At 30.8% G+C, this 26,205-nt stretch overlaps 1 protein-coding gene and 2 long non-coding RNA genes across 4 annotated transcripts; 2 read left to right on the top strand and 1 right to left on the bottom strand.

The window, feature by feature from the left end:
- Positions 1 to 854: 854 nt before the first annotated feature.
- Positions 855 to 2,258, top strand: LOC106399277. The gene is made up of 2 exons (XR_001279988.3): positions 855 to 1,830; positions 2,018 to 2,258. It is a non-coding gene; the product is annotated as an uncharacterized LOC106399277 (long non-coding RNA).
- A 1,516-nt stretch (positions 2,259 to 3,774) lies between these two features.
- LOC111210066 lies at positions 3,775 to 5,516 on the top strand. 2 transcript variants are annotated; one of them, XR_002661467.2, is made up of 2 exons: positions 3,775 to 5,075; positions 5,178 to 5,516. It is a non-coding gene; the product is annotated as an uncharacterized LOC111210066 (long non-coding RNA). The 2 variants fall into 2 exon arrangements; XR_002661466.2 differs by having other exon boundaries at positions 5,154 to 5,516.
- Positions 5,517 to 10,715: 5,199 nt separating this feature from the next.
- Positions 10,716 to 19,191, bottom strand: LOC106362888. Its single transcript, XM_048753139.1, has 14 exons — positions 19,085 to 19,191; positions 18,871 to 18,994; positions 18,711 to 18,786; positions 16,536 to 16,613; positions 16,327 to 16,407; positions 16,096 to 16,239; positions 15,519 to 15,960; positions 14,484 to 15,415; positions 13,823 to 14,372; positions 12,789 to 13,444; positions 11,971 to 12,714; positions 11,524 to 11,754; positions 10,969 to 11,441; positions 10,716 to 10,769 (listed from the first exon to the last, which is right to left on the bottom strand). Exons 1-14 carry the CDS (start codon positions 19,189 to 19,191, stop codon positions 10,716 to 10,718), a joined length of 4,692 nt encoding a protein of 1,563 aa, XP_048609096.1.
- Positions 19,192 to 26,205: the final 7,014 nt, after the last annotated feature.

The following is a 26,205-nucleotide window of genomic DNA, read 5'->3' as shown; positions in this document are numbered from 1 at the left end:
TAGAGCATGTGAGCATTTACATGAGTTTCTCATGAATTAAGTTAAAGAAAATAAGTAAAAACTAAAAAGTAAAGGTAAAACGAAGAGAGAGGAACGATCGATTCGTCTTGAAGAGGTGTCTCCATAAGAGGCTATTTTTCACGTGGCAATCTATATTAACAAAATGGACCATTCGAAGCTTTTTAGAACGTTCACATCAGCAAAAAATTATTTTTTTGAAAAAAAAACACATGATTTTTTTTTTGGTAATTGTTATCACAATATTAAGGGTCTGACTGGTTCAAACGCAGCGGTTGCAGTTGCGGTTGCGGGAGTTTGTGGATGCGGGCGATTGCGGTTTCTAGCGGTTTTAAGAGATTTGTACGACTGGTAATGCGGTTAAAAATTGGTGCGTTTGCGGGTGACTTATGACTGGTTAACTACCAAATGCGGTAACAGTCAAATAATAAATTAACAATATTTACATTTAATATAATTATAAAAATATCAAAAATCATAAAATTATAATAAGTATAAAATTTATATTTAGAAAGTTATAATTTTAATTTTTGAAAATTTATTGAAATTGTTTTATTATAAAATTTTATAATATTAATTAAAATAAAATAGATAAATTTTAATATTTTCATAATTTCAATTTTAAATTTTTTATTAAATATTTTTTCTTTGTATATATATTGTTTTAAAAAAAAAAAAAAAAATTTACCCTCCCGCAACCGCCCGCAACCGCAAACGCTAGCTGGAGCCAGCTTTTGAATTTATGAGATTCGGAGCGGTTTGAAGCGGTTTAGAGCGATTTGAGTGATTGTTGCAAACTGCCGACAACCGCTACCGACCGCAAAAGCTGCGTTTGCGGGTGGTAGCGGGAAAACCAATCGCCACCTAAAAGCATCATTTCCTCAAAATCTATACTGCCACATCATCAGAAATAATTGGCCAATCACAGTGCTATATTATGCCATGTCATCTACTGGTTTTCTTTGCCCACCACAAATTGATAACAACAATAATTGGGCAACAATCTAGGCGCTCCTTCCTCCGATCTCCAAAGACCTGGCTATGAAAAACTGAACATCAACCGTTCCATTATATCTTTTCATCTCCCTTGCAATTGAATTCTCATCTAATACATTTTCTTTGTTATTATAACATATAATGACCGACTCTTACAAATCCTTTCAGTTGAAGAGACCCATCCTCAAACCTTTCAGTGAGTTAAAATCAAATGCCAATTAATTGATGAAATCGTCAAATCTTCTCAGCAAGGTTCCCTCTCTGGTTTTCTTCACAATTAGTTTCTGATAATCACATAGAGGAATATATCGTCACAAGATTGGTAGCCACCATCCTTATGTTAGAAGCCTGTAATCCAACTGAAGCTGGGATGTTCATCGGACGTGAGCGTCTAATCATTGGTGAACAAGTACTCCTTAGTATTTTCCTCCCGTTTTATGATTTAAAAAGTTTGTGGTCTCTAAAGTCGATTCACCCACAACAGACACCGCAAAGGACTTTGGTTTCTGGATCTTTATTTGATTGTTATGCTTTATGTGCTTTGCTGATTATGCTAGTTTGTGGAGAACAAATTGCAGAATTTTGCTTCACAACACTCGGATGTCCTTGAGAACTTGAGTCCGACAGTCATGGACCATGTAGAGATTCTAAGAGAGATCCAGGGGAGACAATCTTCCAGTTAGATGAATATGTACATAGTCTTTTACTTATTCCTTTTAAATTTTGCATTGCAGGACCACCATGATGAAATGGAATCAAGGAGAGGCAGCGGTAGAAGCTTAGTATCAGAAGTTGTATCAACCTTTGTATACAAAGGTATGGAAATTATCTTCTATTTGTTGTCTTACTTAATATATCAATTGGAGTTAATAAAAAAATTGAGATTGAGGGACGTGAAGGACAAGAATACACTCCTCTATGTCCACAGCCAACCATTAAGACTGAGGATTGTGAAACTATAACTTCGGAATCTCATTTGGTGGTACTTTTTGTTGTGTTCCAGTCACCGGCTCGGCTGGGCAGTAAGTTTGACAATCACTCAGTCGAGGACGTATGATCTCTTTCATGTTAATAATTCAAGGGATGTTGCTAACCTGAGGAGGACAAGGATGATGATGAAAACAATAGTAGTTTGTTGTTTTGGTCATTCTTTGACTGTTATTCAAAAAAAAAAAAAAAGGTCATTCTTTGACTTTATTTATCATCTATCACTTTGGTATGGGAAATAACATCTTTGGTAACAATTTTCCTTTTTTTCTTAATTCTGCTCAGATTTGATTTTCTATGCAACAATTAAACCAACAAAATTGGATATATATATATATATATATAATGCGTCGCGCTCACGTTAACTCTCACGATAATTGATTACAATGATACTCTTAATGAATTAAAAATAATACATTTAAAATACTATTATTTATTTATTTATTTAGTTTCATTTTTTAAATTTTCCAAAAAATATATACATATAATAAAAAGGGAAATTTTTATAATGTTAAAAAAATGAATTGAAAAACAAAAACATATGTATATATAATATGATTTCATAAAAAAAGAAAGTTCAAAAAATAGTAATATTACATTTAATAACTATTTTTAAATAATATAAAATATACTTTTGATGTAATAAAATACTTTCTTTGTATCCATATTTTCTTAGATGAAAAATATAAATTTGTATATAATGTGATTTCATTAAAAAAATATTTACACAGATAATCTTGATAATAGAAAAAGAAATATTAATTTTAAACAATACAAAAATATTAAAGTAATATAAATATTTTTATATATCTATCTAAGTTCTTAGATGATTACATAAAACAATTAAGTAACATAAACTAATATATGTTTAATTGACTAAAAATAGTTTATCATTAGTATTATTGAAATGTTTTATTTATTTTTCATATATTTAACTGACTATAATATCTTTCAATTACAGCAAAAATATCGATAAATTATATTTTACTTATATAATATTATTTTCAAATACAATCACAATTTTGTTTACTGCTTATTTTTAAGAGATATTAAAAACTAAAAATAAATTTTAAAAATAAAAATCGTTTGATCAAATAGTTTAATGAGGTAGATATATTATATTTTATCATTATTAAAATTATTTGTTTTCTTAATATTAAATTTGATTTCAAATTTGAGTTTTTTATGTTTGTGAAACTTAATAGAATCATAATCAAAATACCAAAGCAACTCTGGATTCTTATTTTTAAGATTATTTAAAATAAATTTCAGTTTCCATTCAATAAATCAAAAACATAAAGTTATTTAGAATTAATGAAATATTTTAATTATTATAAATATTGATATGTATTCATGAGCTTCAAAAAATGTATTAGCTACTTATGCATGTAATTTTCTATTGATCATCGCTTTATTTTCTAATATTTTTCTGAAAACATCAACATAATATTTGATAAATATTATGAAAATACATGCACATTTAAACGATAAATAAAATTGATTTGATTTGACTTGATTATAATAAAAAATAATTATATTTCATTTTGAATTTTAGAAAATATATGAAAATCATAGATTTAACTACGATAAGAATATAAGAATTGTAATTTATTTTATAAATATAAATCATAGGACAACTCAAAACATATTCAAAATGAAAATAAAATATTAATCAACTGTTATACTTTAGTTTTTTTGTAAAATTTATATATATACATGAGACTTCAGAATATTATCGTTATATTAATTTATGTAATTTAGAATCAGACACTTTAGTTTATTTTCTTTTATTTTGTTCTACGCGTAATATATCTTAAGTTATACATAATATTCATTAAAAATATATTTATATATCTAAGACAACAACCACCTAAATGCAAATAAGAATTAATCAAATTTTAATATATTTAGAAAAAAAAATAATACACTTGAATTTATAGATGCAATCAAATTTACCCAAATGATAATTAAATCGACTGTAAAAACAACAAAACCGATTATATATAACATATATAAAATCATATGTATAACAAAAGTAATATAATATTATTAATATAAATGATGCATACAAATTATAAATTAATTTAAATCAAAACTAAATAGCAATCAATTATTATAATATATTTATTTTAGAAATATTTATACCCGTGCATGAGATATATAATCAGTGTATTTATAAGGAGTGCCTAGATTGGGGAATCAAAATAGGTGAAATGAGAACAAAAAAATAACAACAAATTATAGCATCATACAAACCGCGCATAGCATCATTTACCAAAATAATATAACAACAGTTGAATCCAATAACATCAACCATAACCAGTATTTTAAAATGAGATGCACTACTCCTTACATATAAAAATAGTTACAATACAATTTCACCACAAAATTACTATCTCAAAATAAAAATATGCAAATTTAATTAAATTTAATAATATTATAGGAAAAAATCCGGGCGTAGCCCGGAAAACCCTCTAGTTAATGTAATATTACCATTTTATATACAGTTTAACTTCTTTAAATTAATATTTTATAAATTAATATACACTAAAGATCTCTATAAAATAATATAATTTTATAGTTCCAAATTGAATTTTTGGTTTAATAAGTACATCGATAAAGTAATATTTCTATAAATTAATAAAAAAAAATATAGTTTTGGTGTAGTCTCAACATTATTAATTTATAGAGATTTCACTGTAATTGGTTAAATAAATAAATTTGAAAATATACAATATAAAAAAAACAATATACAATATTACATTTTTTAAATATTGTTTTACCTTGTGTGATTTGTTTTCATCATTCTGTAATTTTCATGTGTTTGTTCGCTACATGCTCGTAAGAGGCACCTTGATCTTTGAAAAGTGCTCTGTTTGTTTCCATTTTAGTTCTACTTCTTTCATCCAATGAAGGCTTATCAGTATTTTTGTGTCTGTTTCTGGTAAAGGTGGTGGTCGTGACTCGTGAGCAAGAGCTGGTGTTGTGCAGAGGAAATGTCTCAAACTCGTCTCCTTCTAGACTCAAACGAATGTTGCAGTCTCTCACTGGAATGCCAAGTGCAACCTTTGAAGGTATTGTGACAGTAAAGCCTGAGACTTTCTTCTTCTTTGCTTATGTCTGTTGATTCATTGCCTTGAAGGTTTATACAGCTAAAACATTGCTCTATACGGCAGACTTTAAGACAATCGTGCTTAAGTATGGGTGTTGAGATAAGTTATCGTGTACTGATTGGTCCCAGTCTCAAGTATGGGTGTATGTCCTCAAATCATTGTATTTAGCAACACTTGTTTTGTGTGCTTTTCAGATACTGCGGAAGCTTGAGGAAAGTGGAAGAGACAGATGAACCTTGAGGAAGGTCGAAGTGAAACAAGGAGCTTGAGGAAGGCGGCGGCTTAGGTTTAGGTTTAGGGTTAATTAGCTTTTGTTTAATATGTACTGGACCTACTGGTTTAGTTTTGTAAAATTACTTTTATTTGTAAACTGATTTTAATTAATAAATAAAATTTCATTTTTAGTTATACCGATATTTCTGTAAATAATTTTAATTAAGAAACAAATTGCTATAGGTTAATAACTTTGTACTTGATCGAGGTGATGCATCTCATAATCCAGCCAATCCATATCTCTGAAACACCTATCTTCCGCATTACAGCCTCAATAAATGACCATTCAATCATATCATATGCTTTACTTATATCTGTTTTTATGGTCATTCTCTTGACTCGTCCACCATGATTGGTTCTCAGCGCGTGGAATATCTCCTAAGCAATCATGATATTATCTGTGATTTGTCTTCCTGCAACAAAAACCGACTGAGTTTCGGATATCCGTTGTAGGAAAACCTTCTTCAATCATTGGCATAAAACCTTAGATATTATTTTATAGCTAACATTGCATAGACTGATAGGTCTAAACTTTGTCATCTCTTTCGGCTTATCCGTCTTCAGGATTAGGAAGATATTAGTATCATTTAACCCCTGCGCCATTGTTCCTTCGAAAAGAAACTGATTTAACCATAAGAGTTAAATCCTCTTTGACAATATCCCAAAACTTATGGTAGAAAAGGCCGTCATTCCACCCCTGGGGATTTTTCTGGATGCATTGCGAAAAGAGCCAATTTAACCTTACATTCAGTTACTGGTCTGGTAAGGTCGTCATTTACTGTCCCAGTAATCGATGTTGAGACCTCTAACAAAGCATCAACTATATTTTCCGGGTTAGCAAACTCAAAAATTTGCCTGAAATAGCTCGTAGCAATGGCTACTAATCCTTCCTCATCCTCCACCACATTTACATTCTCATCTAAGAGTTGTGTGATCATATTCCTTGTTCTTCTTTGCTTCACCAGCGCATGGAAGTATACCGTCTGGTTATTAGAAATCAATATGCATGATTTATTTATTTCATATACCTATATGTATGATATTAATTTAAACGAAATATATCCTTTATATATTAAAGGAGAAGCATTGTAATAAATGTATTCACACTGTAATAGACACGTGGCAACCTCACAATGATTTGATAATAAATATACTAACGCGTTCACACTATATTCATAAATATGTTCATACTATATATTTCATATTTATTAATATAAAACTCACATGCATGGTTCTAATAAAACTTTGGATTTTTATATTCGAATCAAAACAAATAACGAATCAAAAGCTATACTCTATATATATATATATATATATATATATTATTTTTATTGTTTACGAATAAAGTTGGACAAAATATTTATAAATTTTGATTTGATTCGTTATCCGTTTTGATTTGAACCAAAAAAAAATAGATATCCATAACTCTACGAAGCAAATCAAATATTAAAATACAATTAAAAAAAAAGCAAATCACAAATACCTATATTTTTAGGAACGAATATCTAATTTGATATGTTATATGCATATATATACATATATGTACAGAATTATATATATATATATATATGTATTATATATATTATAGTTTATATAAGTTTTACAATATTTTTATGAATTAAATTTATTATATTAGGCATTAAAATTTTAAAAAGTTAAACAATATTTTATTTTTGTAATAAAATGTTATTATTAAAATTTCCAATTATTTTTAAAATTTTATTATATCTACTGGTCAAATCGGATATTCTTTAAAATTTTAAATCATTTCGGATATCAGATTCACCGACTATCCAGGTTGCTAAAGATTGTATCGACATGAATGCCTCCAAATACCCGGATATTCGATATGTGCCCACATCTATTTACGAATACAATTTATTTTTCTTTATATGAAAAAAATTCACCTATGTCAAGGCCTTTTAAATTTTTAATTAATTTTAATTTTATCTTTCATGTATTATATTGAACAAAAATGTCATTTAATATTAATTCATAATATCTTTATATATTTTTCAACTATTTTTATATACTTTTACATACACATATATGTGCACTTTGATGTGAGCACCTTGTGACTAAGTATTTATAACAACTGAAGTATCTATTTTTTTTGGAAGTTGAAATATTTTTTTCTTAATGCTTTTTTCACTACTAACCAAATTTTAGTGAAATGATTTCTCTTAATAATTTTCTTTTCTTTTTCTTGAACTTTTATCTGTTCACAAACTATGATATGAAACCATTGGTTCGAAATGACGACTATCTAAAATTCATAACATGAAAATAAACAAATAATAGTAATTTTTGGTTTTTACCAAAAAAACTTTCGACATGACGACTATCTAAAATTCATAACATGAAAATAAACAAATAATAGTAATTTTTGGTTTTTACCAAAAAACTAAAAAATCAAAAATTCTAACCAAATAAATCAACATAAATATTAATTTAAAATAATAGTTACATTTTAGGAGATTAAAAACAAAAAAAATAACTTAAAACCGAACCGATATCCAGATAAAACAGATTTAATGTGTTTTTATTAAAAATAACGAAACTAATAATCACATCCGTGCAAGGCGTGAGTTATTACCTAGTATCTTATTAAAACAGAAACATTGTATTGGACCTAACATTTATTTTGTAAACTTTTAAATTAAATACTCTGTTTTACTTTATAGTTAAAGCTACATTAAATCACCAATATTCATTTTTTTATATTACTAATTATGTTTTCAAACAATCTTTATACTATTATCTATGTTTCCAAACACCACTATAATTAATCTTGTGTCCAAACAATAAAAAATATTAGATCTCATCTTTTTAATAACTTCTATCAATTTTCTTTCAAATTATTTAGATGAATTAAATAATTCAAAAATCAAATAATTTATAAAACAACAAAAATAAATAGAACTTACTTTTACAGGTTTAAATACTACAAAACATTTCAATCAATAATAAATCAATTAAATTAATGTATTATTTTATTTATATTTCCTAAATAATGGTTATATCATTTATTTAAGTAATATAATAATTTAATAATAGCCATTACATAATATATATATATATATATGTATATATACTAGGATAAGATCCACACTTTGTGTGGGGTGAGACATGCATAAAAATCATATATTCAAAGTAGGGTTGTTCAATCTAGATTTTAGTCTGGTCTCGGCTCAGTTTTTCGATATTTTGGTTTCTAAAAATTTGATACCATATTAAAATCATATATGTTTAGGTTTGGTTCAATTTATACACTGTTGATTTTTGGTTTATTCAATTTTAGTCTGGCATGGTTTGGTTTTTTGATATATTGGTTTATAAAAATTAGATACCATATTAAAATCATATTTATTTTGGTTTGGTTCGGTTTATATACTGACGGTTTTTGGTTTATACCAAAAAAAACTTAAACTATATTTATATTTTATTACATTTTGTCAATTTAATTTTGTATGATTAAAAATCAATTTTATTAAATACTACTCTACATTTTAAACATTCTATTATATTTAACTACTAAAAATCATTTCTAAATAATTTATAGCTATTATAGATTCATAAGAAGAAAATAAAAATGATTAGTAATAAATTAAATTTAAGACAAATGTAATTATTAAAATTAACGTCTTAAATATCAAAATCATATAAATAAAATAAATTACATGTATATGATTATATTATGTAATTTAGATAAAACTATACTACTATATTTTAATTAATCAGTTTATTCGGTTTATATGGTTTGATCGATTTATATATTGAAACCACATCTACACACCACTGTTTCTAGAAATAACATATATTCAATTTATACAATGTTCCAAATCAAATTATAGTAGTATAGTTTAATGTAAATTATTATACATCAAAATATTGTCTCTGATAGACTTATGATTACATCGAATGATGATGATATCGTTGGAATACAACCAATAATTTATATAAGATTAGTTAGGTTAAGGTAGAATAGCATGAACTGTCGCGCAACCTAATAATTATTTCTTTCCTTAGTTACCGTGATATTTTGGGCAATATCTTGGAGGCAAAGTTTGTTTACTATTCAATATAAATTCCCAGTCATACAGAATTGTGTGTCAAGCAAATATATTCGATGTATATAATAGTTACTAGGTGACCGGTCCGCATCCTGTGCGGGCATAAGAAAATTCAAAATATGGACTAAATCTTATATAATTTTATAAGTAACGGATTTTATAATATAATACCACCGTCTTTGGGAGAATTCATCAGGCATGGAAAAAAGATCGCACACCAATTTGAGATGGACGAGAGGGAACAAAGTAGGGAAATTGCCACAAATAGCACATTCATAGTACCACTTTTCATGTTTATACTAACCACTTTTACCCTCACGTTTAATGAATGGTAAAAGATAATTATACCCTTAGGGTTAACTAATCTAGACTTAGGGTTTAGAGTTGAGGGGTGGTAGGGTTTTTGGAATGTGAAATTTAGGATTCTAATAAATATATAAATAAATACTTAAAAACTATATAAAATTTAAAAAAAAATAGTTTTAAACATAATTTTCGTTTTTCAAAAAGAAATTAGAAAAAAAATAAAAAATTCGAAAAAACAATTTCAAAAAGAAAAATTTATAAAAAAGTTCGAATTTGAAAAAGTATAATTCGAAAACATATAAAAAAAATTTACTTTTTTTTTTATTTTTTTATTTTATTTTATTTATTATATATATAATAACAAGGGCATAAGAGTCTTTTGCCACTTAATGAATAAATTATTTTTGAAAATGTCTCAATAGTGGTGGTAAAAATGAAAAGTGGTACCATGAAAGTGGTAAACATGTAATTTCCCCAACAAAGTAACTTCAGTACGAAGAGGCAGATATTGTGTGTACGTATAATTGCAACGTCCCAAAATAATTGGTATGTTTACGAAGAAACTTTCATTCAAAATATGCAATAAATAGTACATAGTTTTATAAAATTCAGATTTTATATATTATATTAATTAGAAATGTATTGTATATCTGTCGTAAAAATCTATGTTGGTGAATAAAATATTTTTTTCCCATAATAATAAAAACACATTTGTGTAGACATAGTAAAAGAAAATATAATTAAAAAAAATTCAAAAAATTATCCATAAAAATATAAATTATGAAGTACAATTGTCGAAAAATAATGCAAAATAATTTAGAAACCTGCAAAAAATTAAATAAATTTTGTAAGTAATTTGTCGGATGAACATTATTTTACGGATTTATAAGTTTCAAAATAAAAGTTAACATGAAATAATATTAAAGTAGACATACTTTCATCGAAATATTCAGAAAACAGGATGCTCCTGAATAGTGTCAGTTCCTAACTCATCAGTACCCATCTGGAAAATACAAAAAGTAAATAATTGTAACAGTCTATATACTTAAAATTTTGTATTTGAAAAGAAAGTAGATAAAAATTACATACCGTGACTATGAAATATTCTGAAAAACTTGTTTGTAGACAACATTCAATGTTTTTGTCTGCGTTTTCCCTTCTTTACCAGTTATTAGGATTTTTAATCCAGATCTCGACTTAACTCTTGAAAATGAAATGTAGAGCTGACCATGAGAGAACACTGGCCTAGGCAGAAACAACCCAACACTTTCCAGTGTTTGACCTTGACTTTTGTTGATGGTCATCGCGAAAGCCAAAGTAACTGGAAACTGTCTTCGACGCATTCTGAAGGGGAACTTGGTGTCAGGTGGTGTGACAAACATTCTAGGGATCCAAACCTGATGTCCAGCAATTTTGTTTCCGGTTATAATTCTACCTTCTATCACATGGGGCAGTAACTGAGTAACAATTAGCCTAGTACCATTACATAAACCATCTGCAACATCCATGTTACGAAGGCACATGATAGGAGCACCAACCTTGAGCTTCAAGCAATGTCTAGGCAGTCCAGCCACTTTAACACTGTTCAAAAACTCTGCAGGATATACGACATTTTCTTCTATATCAACATCGGATGGGATAATACTGTCAAAGCTAAGGTAAACCTTCTCTTCTCCTGAAAGGATATGTAAAACCTATTGTTTAGTTTCTATGTACAAAGTTAATTGAACATAAGAATAACTGATAAAACATGTTACCTGGCAAATGCGAAAGCATGTAATCATTTATTTTATCCACTTCATCATTTGTGGGAGTAAGAATGGCTCGATGTCTATACAAATCCTTATCTGTTGAAGTTTGAAAAGCTTGTCCATAAACCTCTTTTGCCATAGTCTCAATAGGGTCTTCTCCACTATTTTGTATCAGCAAATCAGAAGGGATGTCAATCTCAACTTGACCGTCGTTAGGCAAATTTATTTTTCCATCTCCTATATCCAAAATCCAGTTTGAGAAGAATTAAAGCTCTTTTGCTGCATCATCAGTAAGACCAGCCAGCAATCTCATGTTTTTTGTTAGCTTCAGAACTTTGCAGTGCTCCCAAAGATATGACGAATTCAGAGCCGCCAAAACAGTCTCTGCTCTACCACCTCCAGGTATAACCGGTAAAATCTATCTGAAATCTCCACCGAAAACAACAACTTTACCCCCAAAAGGTTTATCTTCACAAGATCTTATAATATCACGCATAGTGCGATCCAACGTCTCGAAACAGTGTCTGCTCATCATAGGCGCCTCATCCCATACAATTAACTTAGCCACTTTAACTATATCTGCACGATCTGATCCTGGCTCCATTTTCTTGCAAGTGCTGAATTCGTCTGCATCTATCGGAATACCAAATCTGGAATGTGCGGTCCTACCTCCTTCCAACAACAATGCTGCAATTCCACTTGATGCGGTATTTAGAACAATCATACCTTTGGATCGGATAGCTGATGAGAGTGCTCTGTATACGAATCTTTTTATTGTGGTCCTACCTCCTTCCAACAACAATGCTGCAATTCCACTTGATGCGGTATTTAGAAAAATCATACCTTTGGATCGGATAGCTGATGAGAGTGCTCTGTATACGAATGTTTTTCCTGTGCCTCCATAACCATAAAGAAAGAACACTCCACCGCTATCATTTAAAACTGCATCCAGAATCTGATTGTATACCCCTCTTTGCTCATCTGTTATCATCGCCATAAGTCTTTCATTTTCCTTTAGCTGATCTTCCACAACATAATTAAGCTCATCATCTATAAGGCGATTGCCGTTGTAATCTCCAAAATTTTCTGGCTTTGGCATGTGGGGCCATTTCTTGAGGCTACGACCATTGCTGAGCAAATGATTTTCGATCTCAGTAAGAGCAATATTTTTGATCTGCGCTATGGTCAAGTTCATATCTGCAAGTTTGATAATTCTATTAAATTAACATAGAGTTATTTACAATAAGAAAATTTAATTGGACAAAACTCACCAGGTCGTCCAGTTTCTCGCCGCTTCTTGTAAAGAATATCGTCGGTAAGATACTCCCAAGTAGCTTCCCACACTACATGAGGCTGAGACAACGATTTGGAAACCAACATTCTCGCAAAAAGCTTCCTTGCATACGTCGCAGAACTACAGTCACTGGCATCTTTGATAGCTTCTATGAATTCCTTGTCATCATCCATCAATCCCAACGCATAGCAAGCATCTTCGTATGTATGATATAAAACACCATCAACTGTTCTTATATCCTCGTATGATGTCGGCCCTCTTACCCAGTTTAGCAATACTCTTAAGAAATATAGCTCATCACCTGATGGCTGAATATGCGCAATCCTCCCTATCGCAAAGCCTCGTTTCCGTGGTACCCATTTTCTCGTACCTGATTTCCAAACGAATTTTGTTGGAAATTCCGCATATGTCAACTCTCTTGCCTCTGCATATTTTCTGTTTGCTATGAACCAGGCCAAAAACATGGATTGGTTGACAGTCTTTTTGTTGAGAATACTCTCAATAGGTTCATCTTCATCAAAAAATACCAGTTCCTGATCCGGAAGATGAAAGCCAAGTTTCTCTACAGAAGTAGTACGAAAATGTGTAGGAAAAGCAAGAATCCGCCAAGACGACTCGCATGCAGTAATATATCTAATTAAGAAATACGAAAAACATAAATGAGTAAAGATGAACCTTGGCCACAAAATATAAAAGATAGATAAACTCTATTTGTTAATAATATATTTATTTTATTTATAACAAATGAGTTATATAAATTTCATCTATGATATTAGATATTTTTTAAAGTTTATACTAAATCGATAAACTTTCCAAATAGTAACACGAATTGATGAATAGCGCGATCTTCTATAATTGATGAATAGCGTGATCTTCTATAATTGATGAATAGCTTATATAATTGATGAATAGCTTATACAGTTTCTACTGAATTTTTTATATATTGTTATAAATTTATAGAATATAGTACTTTCCAAATAGTTACACGAATTGGTATAAATATAATAATACCTGCAGTCGTAATATGTTTTGATTTCGTCAATGACGCCATCTTCATCTTCTTTATCCATTGCAGCTGAGGCATAATCAGGTTCCTTATGAATATATTTGAAAAGATACTTAACAGCTCGTGTTTGGACGCACCACTCTACATTCATATGCGCGCGATATCGAAGCATGAGGTCTCTGTTGTATGGTACAACAAATCCATTGTCTAATCTGATTCCGTTTTTCTCAATGAACCTACCATCAATCCGACGCATGTAAGCTGGAAATCCATTTGCGTCAATCGATGTCCTGATGTTGAGAGGTTTGGGAAACATCTTAGAACATTTACCGTTAACCATACATACATTATCCTTTTTTGCTGCACCGCAAGGACCATGCATCATACAATCCCCAACGATCACATACAGGTCTGGATCTACTGTCTTGTCTGGTATTTCAGCGGAAATAATCTTATCTATATCATCGGCTGTTGGAAATTTTGATCCTTTTTCCATGAAGACAAGAATATGAGCGTGTGGCATTCCTCTTTTTTGAAACTCAATCGTGTACATTACTGACAAAATAAAAAATAAAATAGTTAGTCAATTTTAACAAACAAAACAGCTATCTACATTAGTTGTTTTGATTAAACAATTAATATAAGTAACATGTAAAGGAGATTTACCTGCAGCAACAGGACCGAATAAGGAGCCGTTCTTTTTAGTCAACTCGCCGATAAGATTATCGAGTTTCATCTTGAAAACTCTACACAATATTTCTGGCCTGTCTTCGGTGGTCAGGTTATATTTTTTCAGATACCTTGTAACTTCAGGCCATTTTGGATTACACGTAAAAGTGATGAAAATATCAGGAAATCCATGGTATTTGCACAGAGCCATGGCATCATAGTAGTGCTGCTTCATATACCTTTTTCCCCCAGTGAAAGTTGCTGGAATGAAAATTCGGCTCCCTTGTTCCGCCATCTTAGCTCCAGCTCTTGTAGCTGCTTTCTGGATTGCAGCGTAACTACTTGACCGGAGCTTTTTCTGATTCAGCCACAAGTAACGTAGTCTACTCGATTCTATCATTGTGTAAGCGTCCACAAGGAACTGATGAAACAATCTGCCTGATCTTGTAATTGTAGGTGCTTCCCACCTCCTCTCTAAAATCCGAAATGCAAAGTACTCACGCATAGTTACATTCTTGCGTTTTCTCGCAGTGCTGTCTTCAAAACCAATAGGAATATTTAATCGAAAGCCATCCTCTCCATATGGAAACAATAGTGGATATTGCAGAGGCAAATACGCCGGATGTAATTCACTTATCCTTTGCAACTTTCCACTTGTACTCTCTAGAACAATATCTCGTGTCTCCATATTTAAAACAAAATCTCCAGGTATCAAAGCAGCAACTTCATTTGCAGTCGGCAGATTATGGGTCCGTCCATCAGATTGTCGACTTTCAATCAATCTCATCCTATAACCTGTTGATCCTTCCACGTCGAATCTGTCTCTTGCAGACCTAAAAGCCTTGACATGAGGGTTACACTGATCTAACATATTCTTCAGAAGAAGAACAAGTGGTTCTCTTAGTTTCTTAGCAGCAGCTCTGTCAGACCTGCAAAGTTTTAAAAAAATCCTAATATAAGTTAACAAAACGTCGACCATACTACAAAGCGAACAATATAATCATAGTAACTTCATATAATGAAGTAAATTACCCGGCATAAGCGTCAAGTCTATTTTTGATCTCATTTAAAGTGTCAATGATATAGAGCTGGGAAAATTTTGGAGCTTGTCCAGGCTCGGGAACTATATCACCAATACGATGATAGTTCTCACCGGACATTCGGAAAACAAATGGTCCACGACCATTGTTAATAGAATGATCTATCTTCCCCCCAAGAGATGTGAAAGAGAACATCATATTGTAAGCTCGTATGAACTCTCGATAATGTTTGCTTAACTCGTCTCCTTTGCATAACAAAGTCATTAACTCCATTGGAGGATTCGCGAGCCGAGGAAGTACAACTTTACCATGTTTACAACACATTGTGAATACAGGATTGGCACTACGCCGGCGTTTTCCAATTCTTTCACCATACCACATATATGCTTGACAAAACTTACAATTCCAACCTGGATCTCCGTCGTCGTAGTAACCTGTGTTTCGTCAAATATCTTCATTAAAAAAAAATAATAATATCGTGGTTATTTATTTGTAAGAAACATTGTAGTAATATTCAGGTCATCACCGTTTTTTTGGTATCCCAATGACAATAGGGGAAGTAACTGTACTATTAGTTTCTTGTGGGATATGTTGTGGTGATGTGTTTATGAAAGTCTCTCCAGCTGGATAGGTAGTGTAAGTCTGATTCTCCTCATCTTCATTATCATTTTCATTTTCAGACTCACTTTCCATTGCATATCTATTATTGTAAGCTGCGTGAAAAAGTGTACTACAAAGTCAAAATATATGATCCATAAATATAACGTTTTGTATATGTATAGATGGAATAGACATTTTACCTTCAGGATGATCCTCGACGATGAACCTTGGTGGAGGAATGAATTCATTGGTTTTGGTTTGTTGGAATGGACTTTGCGTAGCTGAAAAAGATTTATTTAAACATATAAACAAAGGTCTAGCGCAAATAAATTCATGAAATAGGTATAATATTAATTTTACCTTTTAGTATACATCATATTAGTACGATTACAAATCTCTAAAAAATTACCTTCACGAGGTGCATCTTCTACAGACACTGCTGGACCAGTCGGGTTTGTTTGGCGTGTCATGTTGGGACCTTGTCTTGCTGTATAAATTTGTTTAAGTTTAGTCGCACTTTTGAAATAGTAGCATAGAACTTATAATAACGACAAAACATTATTTAAAACCCGTTCTTACCTTCCTTATGTCTTGTCTTTGAATTCACCGATGGAGGTGATCCAATTGTCTTTCGTTTCCTCAAGGTACTCCGGGATATAGTTTCTTGATAACCAATAGTACCTTAAGGAATGATAATTTTTAATTATACGTAACTTGTGCTAAACTATTAATTTATTACTATTTTATTAACTATTTGTATACGATCATACTATATAAGCACTACTTATATAATAAGCAGTAATTAATAAACAATGCTATTACTCGATGGGTGCATGTTGATTCCAGAAACACTCAAATTTGCAAGAGTAGGTGAACTTTGCGTTGAATTATAGGGACCTACAGACATAAATAGAATTCATAAGCTAATTTTCACAAAGGGTTCCATCATTACTCATTCTTTAAAAAGTCTTCTAACTCTTCCTTTGAACAGAAACTTATACCTAGAGGTGGTACAACGGATGTCTTGGTTGGCTTGAAAATCCTGGTAACTGTACAATGTAATGAAAATGAATTTTTCAGAAATGTTTTTAATCAATACAGTAATAAGAATAAACGTGGGGATAATGAAAGCGTTAGGAGACTAACCTCTATTTGAGGTAGTAAGCCCTATTATTCTTTTGTTATTCAGTATTTCCTTTCGCGCAGCTCTAGCTTGATGTGTTAGTCCATCTTTAAAACTTTGAAAAACACAACTTAATGGGACAGTATGTGTCGATGTATTTTCAACGTTTTTTGACGGATTTGACTCTGGTGGAATTGGAATAATGGGTCGAAATACTTGATTCATAACATTCTGCAAGGGCGTCCTAAAAGGATTTATACTGGGCAGAGGTGAAACGTTAGTGATAGATGAGTTTTGTGTTATATTCCCCATTGGAGTATTCTCTTTGTCATTGGTACCTGCGTCAACAAAATAAGTCTGTGAATAAACCACAGAAAAAAAAAAAAACAGTGTATGTTCTACAAAAACGTTAGTGATAACGTATCATTCTTTGTATTCAGTAGTAGGAAAATTCAACATTTATAAATGTTTTTATTTATTTTATAAAAATCATACACTGTTTTTTTTTCTTCTGTGGTTTATTCCCCGTGTCTGTAGACAGTGGATTACTTCTCTTCATGCTTCCCACTCAAAATTAAATGCTTGTTTTTCAGTAACACCAAAACACTACGTATACATTGAATCTTATGCAATTAGAATACATGCTTGAATAAACTTATATAATTTGAAAGAAAGTCGAAGATATAAAGTTCAGAAGCCGACCTCTTCAGCAAAATATAATTGAAATCGATACATGACCATTAGGTTATATCATCTTCAAAATATACGTATAATCCTTTGTTGCCAAATAAAGTTACCTTATCAAATTCTTACCATGTATGTATTCCTTGCGCAAGTGAATATGATATTTATTGGTAAACTATTTATGACAATTTAATTCAATATATTACCTTCTTTTACTTTATTCGTTTATTAATTATGCTTTTTTGGAACTTTAACATATATATAACAACCTTATGTTTGAAATGTCGAATATATAGTTCTATACTATCTTCTAGTGATAAGTTCCGCACTTTTAAAGTTTAAAACAATAATTTTGCTGTAATGTGGAAAAATAAATAGATTAAAGGAGTTGTTATATATAACGAACCAAATAACACCTCATAATTAATTCTCATAAATATAAAACCCAAAAGAGAGACAACGGAAAACATTATGAAATTTGATGAACAGAAAAACAAATTAATTCTTAAACTCTTGCACTTTGACGGGCATATTGGACTTCAACTTAGTTCCTTAAGAAAGGATTAGCATCAGTCCTCGTCCGACTCATAATCATTAAAAATCACAAAATGTGGCTGCAAAAAAAATAAAAATTCGTTAGAACTTATACTGGTCACAATTAATTTTGATTTATCACTATTATGATTGTTACATGTGGATCGAAGTGTTGAATTATTTCTGCATTGTCAATCACTAAATCAACAACATATGCTGCATTATGTTCTTGTTGACCATTACTTGCGATAGTAATCTTAAATAGAAGTTTTCTCCCAATCAAATCAGTTAGAGACTGAGGTAGAAAATGTGGATTTTCCTGTAAAACAATAATACATCTTTCAAAGAATATATATAAATGCAATTTCCTTAGTTCCCCTAATCTTAAAAACGAAGAAAATACCTGACCAGCCTCTTGGACTAACTCAAACGCAGGTCTCCTAATGAGCCTCTCCGCAATATTGTTGAAAAGCAAAAACTTGACTTCTCCCTTTGAGTCATCAGAGACACGTACAACCAAGTAGTAACTAAAAAATACACTATTTAAATTAGTATACAAACATATAATACTGATTTATTACAAAGGCAGCAAGATAAATCTTTATAAACGGACATACCAGTGAATAGCATGTTCAAAATCCGTGTTGCATGTTTTGCAGTTGTATATAGGATTATGTTGAAGATGTTGCACGTTTCCCTCAAAACCATCTCCTTGTCTGGCCATTTTTCTTTTGCAAAAATTGCAGGCAGTGTAGTACCATGGTTTATCCAAATCAATGGCCTCAATTTTTGCAACAACCATATAAGTTCCAGCCTAATTTGAAGCATTTAAATGACAATAAATTTGTAGTTAAATCATATTTGTCTTCCTCTTTCAGAAAAAAAAAACGCTTTCATATGATAATTCCCAAAATATTTACCGTTGGTGCTTCAATAATTTCAGAAATTGTTCTCTTCATGGTTAACATTGCTTCAAGAATACTATGTTTTGACAAAGACCTATATAAAAACTACTTAGATCGATTTGTATAACATACTAACAACATAATAACAGAGAAGATAGAGAGTGGAGATTGTAACCTCTTTGTACTCAATACGATATAGCATGTCGAGTAAAGGTTAGTTTTATTTATAGGAGCATATGAAAAACCTAGCGTCAAATCAGAAAATCCAACCACTTAAGTAAAACTGATTTTATTATTCTTGTTTGAGCAACAAAATATTCTTATTCGTATGAATAAGGACATGAGTACTGGTCAAGTAAACTTCTAACTTTTATTATCTTTTAAGAATGAAGAAATCTCGGATGAACTTATTCAATTGATTTAACGCATTTCCTAAACTAATACATATCGGATCTATTATTACCATAAGTTTAAGTGGTATATTGTTTGAGAAACTATTCTATTCAAATACATACTAATAAGGAAATGAAAGTTGGTCAAGTTATAGTTTTACTTTTATAAGTTTTTGTTGAGAAAGCTTAAAAAATCCAGTCTATATAGTTGTTTAATTGTCACTTCGATTGGTAATATCAATAAGCATGCAAATAAAGCAACGACCAACTTTTCTGAGTACGTGACAACTCTTCATGAACCACAGCCTTTTATCAATGCATGTGTTGTCTCTTGACCTTTTTAGCACATACTTCTAGCACTTACACAGCATTTTCATCATGTACAATCACATCATTTTCCCACCACCATCTTTATAAGTATCGTCCTACAACATCGAACATTACCTATCCGCATTCTCAGCATCGACTGAGAGTAGAAACAACTTTCACAAAACTTAAAATATCAAACAAAATACAGACAGTTAAGTGAATATGGGAGAAGAAAAATCGGTGAACAATTATGACATTGTTTACATCGGTGATTCCTCTAATTCAAACGACGACCACTCCAACTCCGATCCCACCATCTATTTCAGAAACATTTCCTTGTCATATTTTGCTGCCGAACCTTTCGAAATGCTCACCAAGCACAACAGATTCAAGGAACTATGCTTGGAGAACGACAACCCTGAGGCACACTATATTGAGGGCATACTTCAATATTTCGTCCACAAAGAAAAACGCAAAGGCCTCTATCATCTACGCCAAGCATCCATTGGTGAGTATACAAACGGTACTTATCTTTACGGTTTGTTATTGCTTGCATTAGAACACTATCCAAAAGGTAAGAAGTATCTGGATAAACTCCAATGGAAAGAAAATCTATCAACCTCCGATTATTGCTGGAAAAGAGTCAAGAAAACTCTAAGTACAATCCCTGCAATTATGGAGACCCGCTACGATACAGCTATGGTCAACCTTGAGCCACGGACTGAGTGCCATCCCGATAACATGGCTCAAGTATACAAGCATTGTTACTACTCCAAAAGGCTTACTCAATTTGTGCAGTTTGCTATGAATCAAGACTAAAACAAGCAGAGTTTTGGAGATGTATTATCTAAGCACGCATGTAAAATAACTTATGTTTTTTACATATATGATTTATCTATTTCGTTCAGTTTCGTACGTTGCTATTTTGTATGTTTTGCTTGTATTTTTATATAATATAAATTCCAAATAACCTCAGTCTCATTATCGTTTTTTTAATCTTATATAAACGTTTTTTAATAAATGGTGTGTCCGTCAAGGAACATTATATTTCAAAGATCTACGAAATTATTACGCGTATATCCTCTACTCATATTTACTGGAAATCTTAAATGTGTTACCAAATCTAATTAAGAAAGTTACCGACCACATATCTACAATGATCGGCATCTGATGTAATATAAACACATTTAATTATTAATTCGGCAAGTGTGTGATATACAGTTTTAAGTAAGATATCAATATGAATTACGTATTGGTCAAGTAAAATCAGTTCCTAGGTTATACTTTATAAATTTAATATTAGGACGGCTTCATGCATGTTACCTATAATACTTCTGATATTAAGGTAACTGATTTTTCTTTCTTTTAAAAGTTGGTTTTAATAATTTTGATTTTTAGCCGCCTAATCACTTGAATATTTAAGATATTATTATGCTTCAAATTAATGTATATAATATAAGCATAATATTACGACGGCTGCATTCATAGTAACAGTAATGGATAAATATATCAGAGAAACTGATATACGACAAATAAAGATTTTTAATATTAAAATTAAAAAAATCCAACGAAGTAATAAATAAAACCAAATCCAATAATTAAGAGTTAAATACGAAAAAAAAACATATAGTAACTTCAAATCTCAAATTTAGGTGACCATGTTTTAGTTAATGGATCCCAAACAAAGTTACGAACAGCACAGCACTTTCTAATCAAAGACTTTGGATTTACTCCTTTACGTATTTGTTTGTTAGTCTCCATCCAATCCATAAAATTGGATTTATCTGGTTCATCGTGGATATTGACTGAATGTTGGTTTCCGTGTGTAAAGCGCATCATAATGTGATACTGATGCCTCTTAATGACTTTATTGTCTGTATGATTGTCAACTTTTTCGTAACACTGTCACATAACAAACATCAAATTATGAATTGTAAGTACTCCAAACGTATAATAGAAACAAAATATTTTATGTGTAAAAAAACTTACATAGCCATAGGAATCCAATGGAGATTTTTCAGGATCAAAAGTGCATAATTCCTATAGGATCATAAAAATTATCTTTTATGCTGAACAAATTAGTATTGCAAAAAAATTTAGTTCTCTAGCTCGCTAATACCTGGGTAGGAATTGACCAATTATATTTGAGCGGCTTCATTGGGAGAATGTTCGGACGCTATGATTGTAATTTTTGGTAGCAGATTTATAGAGACCTACTAAACACGTCGCTCAATTTAGGGTTTCGAGTTTTGAAATCCGTCTTCTTTATATTTGGGCTTAACTATGTTTTCAGATCGACTTTTAAAATGGGCTTTGACTGTATTAATGCATATAAAAGCCTAATAACGGGGGATCGGTTCCATTATGATTTTCTACATGTTATAATTCATAAAACAAGGTTGGTTTCATTTGGATAATAGTGGGTTCTGGGTTTATTTCTAATCAGGACTCAATGTCATATTGTATAATAACATGTATAAATTAATGGTATTTTTATTATCGGTTTTGCACATTTGATGTTTGTACTCTCTTGGTGATACGAAATAGTTAATTAGTATTTCTTATGTTCATGCCATCATTATTTCAAAATAAAAATAATGGAACGAAATAAATGTCATATATTTCTCAACTCTAACTGAAGAAACTCTTTAACCCAAAAATGAAGTCCTATACCCTAAATCCAAACCGTAAAATTAAAATCCTAAATATATATCCCTGGACCCTGTACTCTACACCTGAAATTCAAACCCTAAACCCTAAACCCAAGTCCTATACCGTAATAACTAACCGCATACTTTCAATTCAAATTCTAGACCATAAACCGAAACCGTTAATTTGAAATACGATTCCCCTATATACTGGTCTAAATCCTTGACCTTAATCACAAATCATATGCAATAAACCCGCTGAAAAGACTTAAAACCGAAGCCGCAAACACTAAACCCAAACCGAAGTATTCAACAAAATTAGCATGAAGGACATATTTGACAATTTTTAGGTTAAATATAGGGCAATTTTACATATAGGCTGCGTTAAAATTTAAAAATCAGTTAAAGTCAATATCTGTAAAACGATATATGCAAATCCCCCCTTTCAAGTAATATTTAGTATGTGTCGTTTTATAATTACGAAAATCTAAATCTAAATCTAATAGTAATGGCTACAATAATGATATTTAAAATATTTAAAAGATTTGTTTAGTCAGTGAACTGGTTTTATATTTAAAAGGGTTTTTTTCATATTAGCGAAGTTAAGGCCAAATGATGAACAAAATCATAACTTATTGTCAAATATTTCAACCTCATTTTTATCACAAAGTACTCTTTAAGTACATCGAAACTACACTGACTGAACACACAAGATCAGCAAAGATTGTGTATAAATCATTTAAACGCATTGTTCAACAATCAATCCCCCTATAATGCAATGATCCAGGCTAATATAAAAGCAGTTCATCAATTCAGTACAATATGTTGAAACTATTGAAAATAACATGTTATTAAACTGGTTTACAAAACCAGAAGATAGATTCCGATATTGGTAGCCGAAACAACACAAAAACTAAAACATTGCAAACTTGGAGATTGTTAAAACAGAGACGTCAGTCAAACATTTGTGGCTCATCCATCTTGAACCAATCAACGTAAGGAATCTTAACCCCATCCATCTTCTCCTTTGCAAGCACCAGTTCAGTCTTTAGTTTATTCTTCTCCTTCCTCCTTGCGTCTTTCTTGAAGAGTTCCTTGAGTAACTCTAATTTACCTTGCACGCGATAGACTTCACGCTCTTCATCATGCTTGGCTGTAATGGCTTCCAATTGGTTCTGATACATAAAGAGCATGGCTCGGTAACGGTCCCTAGTCTCATTCTTTCCTTTGTTGAAAGCCTCTTCGAGAGAATAACTGTAATCTTCAACGATCGGTTTTTTGAGCTTTAGATCTCTGTTGAATGCCATCGCGAGATCTTGCCTTGCATGTGGAGCAAAGAAATATTGATTAACATATACGTCGTTTATGTAAGCAACACAATTAAAAACAAAATTATACTATTGCTAATTCAGATCAAACATAGAGACAAAGCGACTAACAGTACTGAAATATATATATTATTTTGATCCTCAAAATTAATCAACTAACGATTATATAAGCAACACAAATTATAACATAATTTAACTATTTACAATTCAGATCAAACATAGAGACAAAGCGATCCACAGTTAAATATATATATTTAGTTAGATTCTCAAAATTAAACAATACATGATACTATAGAGATCTTACAAAACCTTTTTTTACTATTCCGATAACACCTAATATATCCCTAGAAAGATGATCCACATGTATTGAAAACTCCCCAGATTATATTACTTCAAATTGAAGTAACAAACCGTGATTCGATAATCAAAAAACTGAGTAATGATATACATGTGTTGCTAAGAAATAAAGAAAATGAAAGCTTACAAAGGATTTCTTTTGAGATTAGGAAAGATTTGTAGAGACAATGTCGGCAAGAGAGATGACTGAAATTAGGTTTGATAAAATAGGCGTCATTCAACAGTTTATATAGAAAGATGGGTTCTAGAAAAATGCCTATCCGATTCCCCTATAAATGATAAACCCTTTAGATTCGTTTCCAAATATTTATTAAACATTTATATCATTGAAACTATAAAGGTTTCCAATATATATATATATATATATTACCTTATATAAAGATATAGTCCGAAAAAAAAACAGAAAGCAATAGATTTTGAACTAATATATGGATCGCAATGTAGATCGTTATTTAAAATATTGTCTTCCTTTCCGAAAAGTAGATTCTATCATGTTTAAATATATGTCGAATAATTATATATTTATAAAATATATTTATAATCTTCCACGCATGTCAATAAATTAAATTATAAAGATTTCAAAATATATCATCATTTCCATACCTCGAACAAATATATTTAACTTCACAATTCCGATACGAAAAGACCTGTAGTTAAATTATAGATATAAACTCTTATTACATAATTATTTTGTCAGTACATTTCCTTCTTAAATTTTATTAAATCAGTTTTTTTTTGGTATTCTAAGATCTCAAGAATCCAAACATGATGCGATATTGTCTTTGACATACTCACGCAACCTTGACTAATGTGATTTAGACAAATCTATGAACCACTTACCCCACCACTATAGGTATAACCTACTTCCTCTTCCAGTTCAAAAAACCTACTTCCTCTTCGAAAGTCTTATATACAGAAATTTATATTTTGTAACTAAAGCAACTAAATCAAACGAATGTGTAATTGGAACATGAAAGCCAATTATAACAATAAGAAATAAATTGAGATAGGCTAATATAAAGGCAGATTATAATATAACAAACTTGAAATAGTTTAATAACAAACCAAATTTTGCTGGAAAACTGGTTTTAAAAACCAGAAAATATGTTCCATATTACAACACCAAAATATCAAAAAGATTAAATGTTTTAACTTGAAGCAAACAAGAAATTGACAAGGTTAATCAAACATCTGTGGCTCATTCAACTTGTACCAATCGATGTAAGGAACCTTCACATCAGCCGCCTTTGCCTCTGCAAGCACAAGTTCCGACTCTATCTTCTCTTTCTCTTCGCCCAATGCAGACATGTTGAAGAGTTCGTCAAAGAGTTCCAGTTTACCTTGTACGCGAGCGACTTCAAGTTCTTCAGCATGCTTCTTGATGAGCGCATCATGTAGTTGCTTGTACATGAAGAGAATGGCTTGGTAATGCGCAGTCGTCCCCTCCATTCCATTTTTGAATGCCTCTTCAAGAGAAGTACCGTAATCATCAGTCATTGGAGACTTGCGTTTAAGGTCCTTCTTGAATGCCATCGCGAGATGTTGGTCGATCTGCTTATTATAAACAGTATTAGTTATAAACGTTATATTATCTATGCGGAAAAAAAATTTAGAACGATCAATAATAAGCAGTTGTACACATAAGATCTCCTAACTACTCATTGATTTTTACAGAAAACAAGCCTACCAAGATCATAGACAGGTTTTTGAACAAAAAGACGCATGATGGATACAAAACCTAAAAAGTCTTGATTCAATTGGTAACCGCTTATACAGAAAACTGATGGATCTACATGCAA

This window comes from Brassica napus, chromosome A2 (assembly GCF_020379485.1).
Source record: "Brassica napus cultivar Da-Ae chromosome A2, Da-Ae, whole genome shotgun sequence".
NCBI classification, from domain to species: domain Eukaryota; kingdom Viridiplantae; phylum Streptophyta; class Magnoliopsida; order Brassicales; family Brassicaceae; genus Brassica; species Brassica napus.
This window is presented reverse-complemented; position numbering and strand designations above follow the sequence as displayed.

What these genes read in the sequence shown, in the direction of transcription:
- LOC106362888 (XM_048753139.1), bottom strand. Translation starts at nt 19,191, where the DNA reads ATGGCCAGACAAGGAGATGGTTTTGAGGGAAACGTGCAACATCTTCAA. An exon ending in ATTCGGTCCTGTTGCTGCAG is followed by an intron (nt 14,373 to 14,483) that starts GTAAATCTCCTT and finishes TTATTTTGTCAG; the next exon opens with TAATGTACACGATTGAGTTT. An exon ending in GCGAGAAACTGGACGACCTG is followed by an intron (nt 12,715 to 12,788) that starts GTGAGTTTTGTC and finishes TCAAACTTGCAG; the next exon opens with ATATGAACTTGACCATAGCG.